We start from the raw sequence: 15974 nt of genomic DNA on the forward strand, positions 1-15974 counted from the left end.
AAGTGGTTGTGGGCCGCTGAAACTAAAATTGAGTTATTTGAAAAGAACACAGCATTCCGAGACAAACCTTTGCTACCCACAGTGAAAATTTGTGGTGGTTCCATCATGCTGTGTAGGGCCTTTGTGTTGTTGAAGTATCTCGTTCTCAAGCTGTGTGGCTAGTGCAGGTACTGGGAATCTTGTTAAAATTGAGGGTCACATGGATTCTAATCAATATTCTTGAGAACAAGATTCTTGAGAACAATGTTCAAGAATCAGTGACAAAGGTGAAGTTGTGTCGGGACTGGATACTTCAACAACACAAAGGCTCTACACACAGCTCAAAATCTACTAAAGCATTCATATAGAGGAACAAGTACAACGTTCTGGAATGGCCATCTCAGTACCCAGACCTGAATATTATTGAAAATCTGTGGTGTGATTTAAAGCACACTGTCCACGCTCGGAAACCATCAAACCTGACTGAACTGGAGATGTTTTGTAAATAAGAATGGTCCAAAATACCTTCAACCAGAATCCAGGCTCTCATTGGAAGCTATAGGGAGTGTTTAGAGGCTGTTATTTCTGCAAAAGATGGATCTATTGATATTGAAGTAATTTTTCTGTCAGGGTGCCCAAATTTAGTTTAAATCATTATAGCACACTTTCTGTAAATCCTATAAACTTCATTTCACTTCTCAAATATCACTGTGTTCGTCTGCTGTATGATATATTTAACTGAAATTGCTGCTCTGAACAACCAATGATTTAATGATTTAGAAAGTAAAATCATGATAAATATCAGGGGTGCCCAAACTTTTTCCTACCACTGTAAAAACTGACGAAATCAAATGTGAGTGGAAGACACCCACATTATTCAATAGATATACATTGGCTTACATTTTATATTGACTTCAACAACATGGCAGATGTTGTCAAGATCTCCAAAAAGACCTACATACATTGCAAAAATGCACACCCCAGATATTCATAACATTCCAATAACTTAACCAGTATGGTATAAAAAAATTTTATACTGAATTTTAATATATATATATATACTAAATAATATATAATCATAATATAATATATCTATGTGTGTATGCGTGTGTGTGTGTGTGTGTGTGTGTGTGTGTGTATACATCTAAAATGTAGAAGGTGTTGTGAGTGAGTATTTTCCTGAAGAACAACATTTGTTGCCTACGACAGCAATCTTAACTGTAACTGGAGACCATTAAGGTGACCATAAGACTGGAGACTGAAGCAGTACTATGAAATGTATCTTCAATTCCTCTCTCTCCATACATATATACAGTACATACAAACACACACACACAAACACACACACATTTAACTGGGCCTAGCTCACACTGGGCCTAGCTCTAAACACGAGGATATGTCATTGTGTCTGACACATTATGCCACTGCAGGGCCCATAAATAAATCAATGAATGATTAATTTAATTATTTTATATCCACTTGCATTTATGTAGCATTCAAAACAGTGAAAACCTAATACACAAAATAAAACGATATATGTATAACATCTGACTAGATAACCTTTTCAGATCGACTAGGGGTTACACTGACCAGGATGAGTCACAGATGACAGATGAGTTAATGTAATTCAGCCATCCAAACACAGTCTAAATCATAGACAGAGGTAACATTTGCAACAGCCAGAGAACTGATATAAAATGGTATCCAACATCCAAGTGAGGTATACAACAACCACTATTCCCAGTGTTTTTGCTGCTTTGGTTTCAGAAGAATTTGAAATGTTGTCTCCATTGCTGTTTGAGACACCATTAATCACAGCTCTGACAGATTTGGCTTGATGTCTTGATATTTTTAAAATGATGGAATATAAGACTATTAAAATAAGGCAGGGGGTAATGAAAAAATAATCATGTCAATGATGACTCAGGTGTATTTTATAACCAAGACATACTCTCCATTGCATCTTACCTGAGACTGATGAAAATGGTCATTAAAGTACAAGTATATGATGACATAAATTAGACTGAAAGACCAGCCTAGGATTTTGAACACAGACATGTTACACACTGAGAGTCATGTGGAATAAATTAAAGGATCACTGACAGCAGTGTATCGATCTACTGAAATTAAAATCAAGCTGAAGAGAGATGCAGACAATGAGAGGAAATTGATTATTGGAGAAATATAGCATCCCACTTTTCCTAGATACAAAGAGTCAGGAAGTTCCATGATTTTGGAACAGCCTCACGAGAAGATCAGCTACAGCCAGAGAGAGAGAACCTCCTTTCTGCAAGATGAGTTGTTGTCAGGAAAGCAGTGCTGGATCATGGTGTTTTGTTGATGATGTGCGGTGTACATTATGAAAATATTTCATAAATCATGTGCTTATTTGTATGACCCCTCCCATTGACAAAAGAATGAACATTAACTCTCCAATCACCATCACTCTGTAATATTCTACAGTTATTAATTTTCATTCCCAAAAGAAATTGGAGTATCTGACACTAGCTGTTTAGTGTTAGATTTTCTTTTTTTTTTTTTTTTTTTTTTGTCATACAGCTCACTGCTGAACCATGCAGACATACTGGAGGTCACCCATAAAAAGAAGGCCCCTTATACAAATAATGGTCAATGTATTACCTTGTTTGCACACTTATTGTCCATTCTCTTAGCTCCACTGACCATAGAGGAACACTTTGTAGTTCTAAAACATCACTAAAACATCCAGATGTTCCAAGACACACACACATGGTGTTTTAAGAGTGGTAAGAGGGGTTTGGTTGATCAAGAAAAATGCTTTGAGTGAGCTCCATTGCCTGGACACTAAAAAGCACATTGCTGCATTGAGATTACCTGTCAGAGTAGACATTGCATTTTCATTTGGATGGTGCATTTTAAAAATGCTGTTGTGGACAACATTAATTTGGGTGGGTCCAGAGCCTACGCTGTTTTTTTTAAATATCAGAGGAAAACTACTGTTTAAATGTCCATGTACATGTGGACGTACAATGATATTGTCACGCCTTCGTCCTGTCAGTCTGTTGTCCCCGCCATGTGCTTTATTTGCACATGGCTCTGTTTTGTTTATGTTCTTGTCTCCGCCTTTGTCCCGCCTCCTCGTCTGTCATCTGTTAACCCGTCCTTCTCGTTATCTGTCTCAGGTGCGTCTCGTCAGTGTCTTGTATTTAAGTCCCCTTCCTACACTTCCTGTTTGTTGGTCATTGTTCTATTGTTCCGTGTATCCAGTCAAGTCTGTCGTGTTCGTTAGTCTCTCCGTTGTTAGTTTTCACGTTGTCGCTGTATTTCCTTTGTCGTTTCGTTCTTTAGTCTGTCTGTCCCGTTTGCCCTGATTTACTCCTCGTGTCCCGTTTAACCTGTTTGGCTCCCTGTTTGTTTTCGTTATGTTAAAGTCTCTTTGTTTTGTTATTATTCTTCTTTATTAAATATACTGTGCTTTAGCGAATGCGTCCGCTCCGTCAGTCCGCCTCTCGTTCCTGACAGAATGACCAACCGCCAGGACGCAGCTAGCACAGACAGTTACTTTCGGAGACTAGGAGAAGTCCAAGCGTCCATAATTCGTGCAATGGTAGCCTCTAGGACTTCAGAAGAGCCGAATTATGGACAGAAGGACTGCTACAGCGGGAGTTGCCGGCTCCAGCTCCTGCCTGGCGCTATTCCGATTCCTAAACCTGAGGAGTCGACTCGTGAATCGAGTAGTTGCGCCAGCGGGAGTCGAAGGAGCCGGCGGAAGAAGCGTGCTGGAGTTCCCCCCTCGACGGTGGATTACCCCCTTAGGTCCGGGGAAATTTTTGGGGGGGCGTTAAGGATAGGGGCTGTTAGCCTCCAACGTTGTGACGACGGAGTTGGGGCTAACAGAGGCGCACCTCTGAGGGATTTAATGGGTGCGCCTGTGAAACCCCCTAAACCCTTTACAGCTCCAGCGCGAGCCCGGCGAGCAGCACGAACTCCTGTCTTCGTTAACGCGACGCCTCCTGCCGCGCCTGTCCTCGAGAGCGCGGCACCTCCAGCCGCGCCTATCTTCGTGAGCGCGGCGCGCGCCTCTCCTGTCTTCGTGAGCGCGAAGCGCGCCTCTCCTGTCTTCGTGGACGATGTCGCAGATTCCTCTGCCTCCGTGGACGTCGTCGCACGTTCCCCAGCCTCCGTGGACAACGACGCAGATTCCTCTGCCTCCGTGGACGTCGTCGCACGTTCTCCAGTCTCCGTGGACGACGGCGCAGACTCCTCTGCCTCCGTGGTCGTCGTCGCACGTTCCCCAGTCTCCGTGGACGACGGCGCAGACTCCTCTGCCTCCGTGGTCGTCGTCGCACGTTCCCCAGTCTCCGTGGACGACGGCGCAGATTCCTCTGCCTCCGTGGACGTCGTCGCACGTTCTCCAGTCTCCGTGGACGACGGCGCAGACTCCTCTGCCTCCGTGGACGTCGTCGCACGTTCCCCAGTCTCCGTGGACGACGGCGCAGATTCCTCTGTCTCCGTGGACGTCGTCGCACGTTCTCCAGTCTCCGTGGACGACGGCGCAGACTCCTCTGCCTCCGTGGTCGTCGTCGCACGTTCCCCAGTCTCCGTGGACGACGGCGCAGACTCCTCTGCCTCCGTGGACGTCGTCGCACGTTCCCCAGTCTCCGTGGATGACGGCGCAGACTCCTCTGTCTCCGTGGACGTCGTCGCACGTTCTCCAGTCTCCGTGGACGACGGCGCAGATTCCTCTGCCTCCGTGGACGTCGTCGCACGTTCCCCAGTCTCCGTGGATGACGGCGCAGACTCCTCTGTCTCCGTGGACGTCGTCGCACGTTCTCCAGTCTCCGTGGACGACGGCGCAGATTCCTCTGTCTCCGTGGACGTCGTCGCACGTTCTCCAGTCTCCGTGGACGACGGCGCAGATTCCTCTGCCTCCGTGGACGTCGTCGCACGTGCTCCTGTGTCCGTGATGGCGGCACCCGCCGCTCCTGTCTCGGTGATGGCGGCACCCGCCGCTCCTGTGTCCGTGATGGCGGCACCCGCCGCTCCTGTCTCGGTGATGGCGGCACCCGCCGCTCCTGTCTCGGTGATGGCGGCACCCGCCGCTCCTGTCTCGGTGATGGCGGCACCCGCCGCTCCTGTCTCGGTGATGGCGGCACCCGCCGCTCCTGTCCCCGTGACTGTGGCTACGGCCGCTCCTGTCCCCGTGACTGTGGCTACGGCCGCTCCTGTCCCCGTGACTGTGGCTACGGCCGCTCCTGTCCATGTCCGTAGGTCTGCCCGAAGGACTTCAGGGCCGATCCCCAGAACTGTGCCCAGGCTGGTTCCTCAGACTGCCCCACAGACATTAGCCAGTCCTGGGCACCCCCCTGTTATATTGATTCCCCTGTCTGTCCCTGACTTGGTTCCTGTTTCTGTTCTTGTCCCTGTGCCCGTGTCAGCCTTTGTCTCTGTCCCTGTCCCGGTCACTGTGTTTGTGTCGGTCCCTGTAAATGTTCTTGTACCAGTTCCCCTGTCAAGTCCTGTCCAGTACCCTGTCAGCCCTTTCCAGTCTATGTTTCAACCCCCTGTCTTGTCTCATGTTCAGTCCCCTGTTAGTCAGGTCCAGTCTCCGTATCTGTCCAATGTCCAGTCACCCGTCTTGTCTCCGGTCCAGTCTCTGTTTCAACCCTCTGTCTTGTCTCCTGTCCAGTCCCCTGTCAGTCCTGTCCAGTCCCTGTTTCAACCCTCTGTCTTGTCTCACGTCCAGTTCCCGTATCCGTCCAATGTCCAGTCACCTGTCTTGTCTCCGGTCCAGTTTCCCTTTCAATCCCCTGTCCCGTCTCCGTTTCAGTCTAGTGTCATGTCACCTGTCCTGTCTTCTGTCCAGTCACGTACCCCTGTCCAGTCTAACGTTCCTATCCTGTCCAGTGTCTTGTCACCAGTCTCTGCTCCCGTCCATTCCCAGCAACCAGTCCTGTCATCAGTCCCGTCTCCATTCCAGTCCCCTGTTCTGTCACCTGTCCATGTCCAGTCTTCTGTCCCCAAACGTGTCCAGTCTCCGTATCCGTCCCACGTTCAGTCCCCTGTATTGTCTCCCGTCAATTCCCATGTGTCCACTCCTGTCCTGTCCAGTCCGTTCTCGTCTCTTGTGGCCCCCCTTTGTCAGTCTCCTGTCATGTCCCATGTCCAGTCTCGTATATTCGGTCCTGTCGTGTCCCCAGCTCCTGTGTCTGTTCCCGTCCTCTCCTGAGTCCTGTCTCCCTTGGTTCCTTGTCTTGTCTTAGTCTGTCTTGTTTTCCGTGCCCTCTCCTGTGCCAGCTCCTGGGGGGTTTAGGAGTACGCGCCCGGGAGTTGCGCGTTCTTGGGGGGGGCATCTGTCACGCCTTCGTCCTGTCAGTCTGTTGTCCCCGCCATGTGCTTTATTTGCACATGGCTCTGTTTTGTTTATGTTCTTGTCTCCGCCTTTGTCCCGCCTCCTCGTCTGTCATCTGTTAACCCGTCCTTCTCGTTATCTGTCTCAGGTGCGTCTCGTCAGTGTCTTGTATTTAAGTCCCCTTCCTACACTTCCTGTTTGTTGGTCATTGTTCTATTGTTCCGTGTATCCAGTCAAGTCTGTCGTGTTCGTTAGTCTCTCCGTTGTTAGTTTTCACGTTGTCGCTGTATTTCCTTTGTCGTTTCGTTCTTTAGTCTGTCTGTCCCGTTTGCCCTGATTTGCTCCTCGTGTCCCGTTTAACCTGTTTGGCTCCCTGTTTGTTTTCGTTATGTTAAAGTCTCTTTGTTTTGTTATTATTCTTCTTTATTAAATATACTGTGCTTTAGCGAATGCGTCCGCTCCGTCAGTCCGCCTCTCGTTCCTGACAGATATGCAACTAATCACCACTTGATTATATTTAACATCTGCCTTTGCTACTCTACCTGGTTCCTTCAAATGGAAACAAAATATACAGGACTTTTATTGTTATTAAATTTGATAGCTATTGTTCTCCCTGATAGGATCTCTGCAATCTTTCCACAGGACCTAGAAGTCTGTCCTGAACAAGAAATCGAATGAATTCATTCATTCATTCATTTATTCATTGTCTGTAACCACATATCCAATTCAGGGTCGTGGTGGGTCCGGAGCCAACCCGGAATCATTGGACGCAAGGCAAGAACACACCCTGGAGGGGGTGCCAGTCCTTCACAGGGTGACACACACTCACACATTCACTCACACATTCACACTTACGGACACTTTTGAGTTGTCAGTCCACCTATCAATGTGTGTTTTTGGACCACGGGAGGAAACCAGAGGAAACCCACGTGAACATGAGAAGAACACACCAAAGTCCTCACAGACAGACACCCAGAGCAGGACTTGAACCCACAACTCCAGGTCCCTGGAGCTGTGTAAACGGTGACACTATCTGCTGTGCCACCGTGCCGCCCAGCAATTTAACTCATTATTAAAAAACATTTTTAAAAATATTATTGCATTTTTGGGCATGGAAAATGGCCAAATGGGCCTTCTGAGTAGCTGTGACCTCTACAAATCAGGATGATGCAACAATGAGCTAAGTGAGAGACAATAACGATTAAAACAAAAACAAATCTGGTGTCAGATATTCTGTCAGTACATTTGGGAACGACAGTGAGAACAGTTTTTTTTTTTTTTTTTTATGATAAACACACAGCAGCCAATCCTGTCAATGGGAGGTTTTAGACTCATTTATAAAAAGACAGTGGAATTGTATGAGTGCACACAATTTTAAACATGTCTAAGATAAATATTATGGAGCATCATCAAAACATTACAGTCCAGTACTGCTTTCCTGACAACAACTCATCTTGCATTAAGGAGGTCAGAGGAGGCCCATCTTATACTTTTCTGTTCATTGTTCTCTCATGTATATCTGTGTGCACTGTGTTTCTGAACCTGCTGGTGATCATCTCCATCTCTCATTTCAAGAAGCTCCACACTCCAACCAACCTGCTAATTGTGTCTCTGGCTGTGGCTGATCTTCTCGTGGGACTGATTGTAATGCCTGTGAAAATAATGGAACTTTCTGACTCCTGCTGGTACCTTGGAAAATTGGGGTGCTATATTTATCCAATAATTAATTTCCTCTCACTGTGTGCATCTCTCTGTAGCCTCACTTTTATTGCAGTGGATCGCTACATTGCTATCAGTGACCCTCTACATTATTCCATCAGAATCACAGTGTGTAAAATGTCTGTGTTAATAATTACAGGATGGTCTTTCAGTCTATTTTATGTCATTATCTTCCTGTACTTTAATGACAATTTCATTCAATCTCAGGTAAGATGTTATGGAGAGTGTGTCTTGTTTATAAAACATTCCTGGGTCATCACTGACCTAGTCCTTTTTTTCATAACCCCCTGTTCTATTATAATAATCTTGTATACCATCATTTTGAAAATTGCAAGACATCAAGCCAAAGCTGTCAGGGCTGTGACTAATGGTACCTCAAAGAAGCAAGGAGACAAACTTTCAAATTCTTCTGAAACCAAAGCAGCAAAAACACTGGGAATTGTGATTTTTGTTTACCTCGCTTGTTGGATACCAATTTATTTAAGCTCTATGTCGGTTGAAAATCTTACCACTGTGTCTGTTGTATGGACTGTGTTTGGCTGGATGATGTACATTAACTCCTCTGTGAACCCACTGATTTATGCTATTTTCTATTCATGGTTCAGGGAGTCGGTTAAGTATATTTTAAGCTGTAGAATATTTGAATCCTCATCTTCAAGGATTAATCTTTTTCCTGAACGTCTCTAACTTGGGACTGAGGAAGTTGACAAGTTTATACTTATTTACCACATTCTGGACAGATGTCACTTACAAAACTAGAATTGTTGTTTTTTTTGGAAATGTGAATTTGTGAGTATAACAACTCAGCACACTAAAATTCATACTTGATTTCTACTGTTTCTGCAGTCATTATTTACAATTTTGTAATTGTGACCGACTAAAGTGGGATCATGGATTTTGTTTGAACCCTCTATTGTATTTGCAAATTTAAAGAGGAAATTTACTGTTTCTTTGTGTACTATTTTGCCATATAATCCCTGATGTGTCTCTGTGGGGTCCTGACTATTGAAAATGAAGTTGGAATGTTTGGCAATATAAATCAGTATATGGTGCCACAATGAAGAAACATGGCAGTGTCTGCCACATACAGGTGCATCTCCAAAAGTTAGAAACTTAAGAAATATATATATATATATATATATATATATATATATATTATCATAATTCAAAATGTTTTTAGTATCATATATTTTATTTTCCTTACACGTAAGTGTACTGCTGGTGTATTCAGGGATGAGATGAGGTTGTATACATCTACCCAAAGGGGCATTTATTATATAAAATATGAACACTAACAAAATTCAGGGAATACCAACAGAAATGCAGGTAAATACAAAAATGAGGATACTTAAAATAGAAGGAGAGAGGAAAGGAACAGGAAAAAAATGCACAGACAGAAAATGAAAAGAAAAACAAACAAACACTACATGCAAAAATCACATGGCAAGTCTGACAGAGAGTGTGACCTGATGCACAGCACAGAGACAGAATTTGAGAGTACGTCCCCTCAAAACATGCCCCACGGGATGAGTGAAAACCAAACCAAAAACAAATTGTAGACAGGGGAGGCCAGGAATGAATACCAAAAGAAACAAAAAAACAATAAATGACAAAGACCAAAACACAAAGAGAATTAAAATAAACCAATCGCAACAAACAAGAACAAACATGAGCAAGGAAATATGTGAGACAAGACATCAGACAAAACAAGAACACAAGACAAAACATGATCCAAACACATGAAGGCAATACAAAAATTAAGAACTAAATAAAGTAGACTAGATTAACAAGTAAAACAAAGCAGAAAATAGAACTGTCCAAAAAAGGTAACTGCAGAATGGAGAATGGCTGAGTGAACACATCGAAGCCTGATAAGGTGGCCTTAATGGGGATTAGAGGAGGAGTATATGACTATGTTGCCATGTCCTGGACAGCAGGGGCTAAACTGGTCAGACCTCCCGAAACAGCAAAAAATGAGCAAACGAGCACAAGCACTTTTGATTGCCAAATTAGGAGTAAAAGTGGGTTGAACTGCAAAGCAGGCACAACTGCCAATATAGGGCCAGAAGAGTGCAAAACTGCTGAAACAGGAACAAAAGCCAAGGGCACAGGTACAGGTGGAGGAGATGATTGGGATGAAGCCACAGATGCAACAGTTCTCCCAGAGGGGATTCCTGGAATATCTCCACAGGACCTAAAACTGTGTCCTTGACATTATCAGGGGATTGGATTCATCTTCTTTTTAAAGTACAAACTTAATTAATGTTTAAGTGTGGTAAATAATTTAATTGGACCTTCTGTGTAGATATTAACTCTACATTTCTGGATAATTCAACAAGAGGTAACTGAAATGCAAAAATGAACTCTAACATATATCTGATGTGAGATACTCTCTCAGAACCTTTTGGGAATGTCCATTCCAGAAAAACATTGGGGTATTACAGGAGCAATAGAGATTGCAGACACAGCAGCCAATCCTGTCAATGGGAGGGTTCAGACTAGTCTATAAAAATGCAGTGGAATTGTATCCATGTGTAAATTATAAAACATGTCTGGGATGAATTTTACGGAGCATCAACAAAACATCACAGCCCAGTATTGCTTTCCAGATAACAACTCATCTTGCATAAAGGAGGTCAGAGGAGGCCCAGCTTATACATTATTGTTCATTATTCTCTCATGTATATCTGTGAGCACTGTGGTTCTGAACCTGCTGGTGATCATCTCCATCTCTCACTTCAAGCAGCTCAACACTCCAACCAACCTGCTCATCCTCTCTCTGGCTGTGGCAGATTTTCTCGTGGGACTGTTTGTAATGCCTGTGAAAATAATGGAACTTGCTGACTCTTGCTGGTACCTTGGAAGATTGGGGTGTTATATTTCTCCAATAATTAATTTCTTGTCACTGACTGCATCACTGTGTAGCCTCATTTTCATTGCTGTTGATCGGTACATTGCTGTCAGTGATCCTCTATTGTATTCCACCAGAGTCACAGTGTGTAAAATGTCCATTTTAATAATTCTAGGCTGGTCTTTCAGTCTGTTTTATATAACCATCTACCTGTATTTCAATGACCATTTCCTTCCATTTCAGATAAGATGCTATGGGGAGTGTGTCTTGTATGTAAAACATTTCTGGGTAACCATTGACCTTGTTATTTTTTTCATAATCCCTTGCTCTATTATTGTAGTCTTATATGCCATCATTTTTAAAGTTGCAAGACGTCAAGCCAAAGCTGTCAGAGCTGTGACTAATGGTCTCTCACAGAATCAAGGAGACAAAGTCTCAAGTTCTTCTGAAACCAAAGCAGCAAAAACTCTGGGAATTGTGATTTTTGTTTACCTTGCTAGCTGGATACCAATTTATTTAAGTTCTATGGCAGTTGAAAATGTTACCTCTGTGTCTTTAGTGTGGACTGTGTTTGGCTGGCTGATGTACATGAACTCCTCTGTGAACCCTCTGATTTATGCAATTTTCTATTCATGGTTCAGAGAGTCAACAAAGTATATTTTAAGCTGCAGAATATTTGAATCCACATCTTCAAAGATTAATCTGTTTCCTGAACATCTCTAGTGTCAGACTGAGCAGTTGGACAAGTTTACAGTTACAGAAAACTTTCTGAATAATATAACTAACAAAAACAGAACTGTGGCTTGTTTAGTAGATAGTAGAGGTAGTGGATATAACAGCTAGGTACAGTGAAATCAACACATGATGCACTCATTATGTATAGATTTTAGTCACTAAAATAATATAACATTTATTATACTAACTGTTCTATTACACAATCAGTAGCATTCAATACATTTCTGTATTGTCTTCTCTCTTGTGTCATGACTTATTAAATCTGAATCATAGAATTCCTGAAACAGCATTTGGTCTGAGGCATCTTTTCATTTCTAAATGTGACGTAGTTAAAGAGAAATTTAGCTTTTTTGGGGGGGAATAATGTACCCACATTATGCCTTCCATGTGTCCTTCCATAACAAGGTATTGCAGCATTATATCATTCCTTTAAGGGCTGAGTATCCAGGCATGTACTGCTCTCATGTAGAAAACATGATATGAAAAAGAGGGAAACCTCTATAGGTGTCACCTGTTATTTAGTTGATTTATAGACCTCCATGCCAAAAACTACATTACATTCAGGAATTGCTGGTTTTGGCAATTGATACTAAACCACACAATACATAAGCACACTATACATATACTAGCACATATGGACTTCCAGGAATTATACTGAATTAAAAGTGATATGTGTCTGAGGGTTGGGGTGTGCTCAGTTTTGTTTTAATACAATATACATTAATTAAATAAAATATAGTTATTTTAAGCTACAGTGATTCTTTGCCTAAATTTAATTAAGAAAGCTTTAGTTTCCAGTTCCATTCCACCCTGCTCCAATCTCTAAACCTAACTCTAACTCTAAACATGCTGTTAACTCTAAACCTAAACCTAAAATTAAACCAACCTCCAAATTTAAGCCTAAGCCTAACTATATCACAAATCCAAAAGGTTAGAGGCAGCAGGATTTTTTGTTCTCAGCAGGCAAGAATGAATGAATGAATGAATGAATGAATGAATGAATGAAAGATCAAGTGTGGTACTCCAGGTGACCTCAAACTATTTAATTAAAGAATTACTTAATAACTGAAAAATTTTCACATGTAAATTACATAATGTTTCATGATTTTCATAATTAATCATAAACAAAAAAAAAAAACATGAGCTAAGGAGAAATGGAAGTTCAGTACGTCTGTAAGGGAAGACCTGGGGCAGTGTTCCCTGCTACTCATCTCCAGGGAGGGAATGCAAAAATTTCATCAGCATATTTTTTTTTTTCCTTCCAAGGGAATTTGATTAATGATTACATGATAACATGATTGATAACATGATTAATTTGTATTCATTTTATGTGTTTAAAACTATGTGAATGGTAAAGGAGAAACAGTTATTTCATGCTTGTTAGAATGTAAAACTGGATAATTGCAGGGGGTCCAGAGACAATGCACGTTTACAATCTTTCAAATGTGTGACTTGATACCTTTAGGAGAGAGGATTTAGGTGATAGAACCTTTGCTTTCTGTAGGGGTTCAAGAGAGCTAGAGGGTAATGCAGGGTCAGTACAGTGTGAGTGATTGACTTCAAGGTATGGGAAACCTGACATGAATGATAAATAATCTATTTGATGAGAACACAGACCTCACGTACTTCACATATGATGCGTTAAACAAACGGACTCTTAGAAACAATATAAACGGTAAACTGGCACTGATACAGGGAGAGTCTGCAGCTCTCCTGCTGGTGAGACAATCTGCAGAATAAAGTTCCCTTCTTATTCCTATGGCAATTAATTTTTGATTATTTGTTTGTGTTTGACTTTTTACTTCGACAGTCACTACAAGAGCCGTGTTGTTTTCACCTAAAGCACATATTAAATTGATCTCTCTTCAAATTGTTTATTCCCCAAAACTGTATATGTTCTTATAAATATATAACTGTGTGAGAAGCCTAAATATTTGCATTCATTTGTATTTTATAATAGGTGGTACTTGGTCTAAAAAGTTTGAGAACTAATGATTTAGAAAATGCATTCTCAGGGATCATTGATAGTTTGGAGGCTCTAAACCAGCACATCTCAAAGTCTTTAATCCAACCACTGTGGGTGGTGTATACATCCCCAAAGTGTCGTCTGGTCAAATGGACCTTCTACTTGGCTGTGTCCTTTAAAGTGCCCGCAGATAAGTTGATGAAAGACAAAGATAGGAGCTAACATTAAGCTAACATATTTCTGTTGATTGTTCTCTCATGTATCATCTCCATCTCTCACTTCAAGCAGCTCCACACTCCAACCAAACTGCTCGTCCTCTGTCTGGCTGTGGCTGATCTTCTTGTGGGACTGATTGTTATGCCTGGAAATATAATGCAACTTTTTGACTCTTGCTGGTATCTTGGAAATTAGGGGTGCTCCATTTATCCAGTTATTAACATTCTGTCACTGTCAGCATCTTTCTGTAGCCTCATTTAAATTTCAGTAAAACGATCAGTGATCCTCTTCTTTGTACCACCAAAATCTCAGTGTATAAGTTATCTGTGCTCTTAACTGTAGGCTGGTATTTCAGTTTGTTTGACGTTTTCATGTACCTTTAATTATTTTTCCAATCTCACATAATATTTTATGGGGAGTGTGTGTTGTTCATAGAATCATAGAATCCTCTTGAGTTATCACTGACCTTGTGACAATGCCACATGGAATGGGTTTTCAGTGATTTTATTATTTTTATTTTTTTTAATGAAGCCAGATAAATCCAGGCCTTTTTTCGATTTTCCGTCTGAAATTACATACCCAAATCTAGAGGCAGTGAATAAACTAGAGGCATTATCATGATTTAATTTTACAGAAAACCCTTCAGATTTGTAAAAGAAACCATTTAGAGATCCTGAAATATATATGAAGTGGTCAAAACTTGTGAAAACACTGTCCCTTTAAATGTCAGACGCAAGAGCTGCGCTCTGATTGGCTGTAGAACGAGGCAGCCTCCCCCACACACCCTGCTGCATTTGAATGGCCCCAGTGAGGGAAATAAAGAAATATACGTTTTAAAAACATGTTTATTGACTTGATTACTGTTTGTGGAGCTTCTGGCTGTTAAACAGAACCGTTTGAGTCTCTCTCGCGGTGTCTGGGTCTGTTAGGCGCTGGAAATATTTTGCTGCGTTTGGGTCCCGCCTCCTTGGGTGCGCATCGCCATAACTCTGCCCCTGATTTGTCTATAGACTTGATTGACATGTCGTTAGAAAGAAGCCCGCCCTACACGAGGGTATGTAGGAAATGCCGGTGTTGTGCCGAATTCAGCACCCCCGCCGCGAGATGCATCCCCGGCATATTTAGTCCTAAGGGAGGTTAATCGGCGTTTTATGACAAAACGGGCAAAATATCATGTTCATTTCCGTCAAAATAAAAATAAATCGCCTTTTCCCCAGTAGAAACACTCTAGATGTTGAGATGTAAAAAAGAAAAGGTCGCTTGTAAATAATAAAATGATATAATCTACAGGCACCGCTGCTTTTTCTGAAGTCAGCTTCGACTTATTCTAAAACAAACGTGTACCTTCATTATCTGACCACAATGAAACTCCTACACATCCTGTCGCAGTTTTTATGGAATACTTAAACACTGGAAATAAATAGGAATATAGGACAAAAGCAGCGAATTGTAAATAAAATTACCACTTCATTACTGAACTTGCTAAATGTTATATCCATGAAAATGTACACATGCTGCCACTGCCTGAACATAACTGCAATATTAATAGTTGAATTAGAAAGAAATGTACCCAATTTTAATTCTGGCTACATTACTGTTATAACCATGAAACTTATACAGGTATTTTACATTGATCCTATAGGTGTACTGACAAAAACAAACCATATTTGTGTGTACAGAAAGAGAGTTATGATGGGGTGCTTTTTGAGGCAGTCCATCTACATGAAAAGGCACCCCCTCTTAATTCTGGCTACACTGCATAGAGACTACATGTGTCCAGCATGCAAATAGGGGTGTTCTTCTTTCTAACATCTCATGTTTTTTTGGTTAAATATACTTGAATCTTTTAAAGTTGGTTTATTTGCAAATGTAAGGTATGTATATATGTATACAGTATTGTGTTCATTTTCAGATAAAAGTACTTTAAGATAATTTAAAAAATGTTTGATTGTTATAATAGTTTTAATATTTGGTTTTTATTTATTAACATGCTTTTGTATATATTGTCATTAAAATAATTGCCATAATAATATATTATTATGCTACAAGTTTGCTTGAACTTGTTTCTAGATCCATCCATCCATCCATTATCCACCGCTTATCCGGGTCCGGGTCGCGGGTGAAGCAGTCGGAGCAAAGAAACCCAGACCTCCCTCTCCCCAGCCACCGACTCTAGC

At 41.9% G+C, this 15974-nt stretch overlaps 2 protein-coding genes across 2 annotated transcripts; both read left to right on the top strand.

Moving 5' to 3' along the window:
• The first annotated feature begins 3481 nt into the window (after positions 1-3481).
• LOC136674433 (trace amine-associated receptor 13c-like) lies at positions 3482-8716 on the top strand. Its single transcript, XM_066650440.1, has 3 exons — positions 3482-3734; positions 5397-5548; positions 7700-8716. The coding sequence occupies exons 1-3, from the start codon at positions 3482-3484 to the stop codon at positions 8714-8716; spliced, it is 1422 nt and encodes a 473-aa protein (XP_066506537.1).
• Positions 8717-10586: 1870 nt separating this feature from the next.
• LOC136674434 (trace amine-associated receptor 13c-like) lies at positions 10587-11603 on the top strand. The gene has a single exon (XM_066650441.1). It carries the CDS (start codon positions 10587-10589, stop codon positions 11601-11603), a length of 1017 nt encoding a protein of 338 aa, XP_066506538.1.
• Positions 11604-15974: the final 4371 nt, after the last annotated feature.

The sequence above is a fragment of the Hoplias malabaricus genome, chromosome 18 (assembly GCF_029633855.1).
Source record: "Hoplias malabaricus isolate fHopMal1 chromosome 18, fHopMal1.hap1, whole genome shotgun sequence".
Lineage (NCBI taxonomy): Eukaryota > Metazoa > Chordata > Actinopteri > Characiformes > Erythrinidae > Hoplias > Hoplias malabaricus.

Excerpts from the sequence above, each read along its gene's own strand:
- LOC136674433 (XM_066650440.1), top strand. The coding sequence starts at position 3,482 with ATGACCAACCGCCAGGACGCAGCTAGCACAGACAGTTACTTTCGGAGA. Across the intron at positions 3,735-5,396 it reads AAGGAGCCGGCGGAAGAAGC|CCTTTGTCTCTGTCCCTGTC; the intron begins GTGCTGGAGTTC and ends TGCCCGTGTCAG. Across the intron at positions 5,549-7,699 it reads TGTCTCATGTTCAGTCCCCT|ATAAATATTATGGAGCATCA; the intron begins GTTAGTCAGGTC and ends AACATGTCTAAG.
- LOC136674434 (XM_066650441.1), top strand. The coding sequence starts at position 10,587 with ATGAATTTTACGGAGCATCAACAAAACATCACAGCCCAGTATTGCTTT.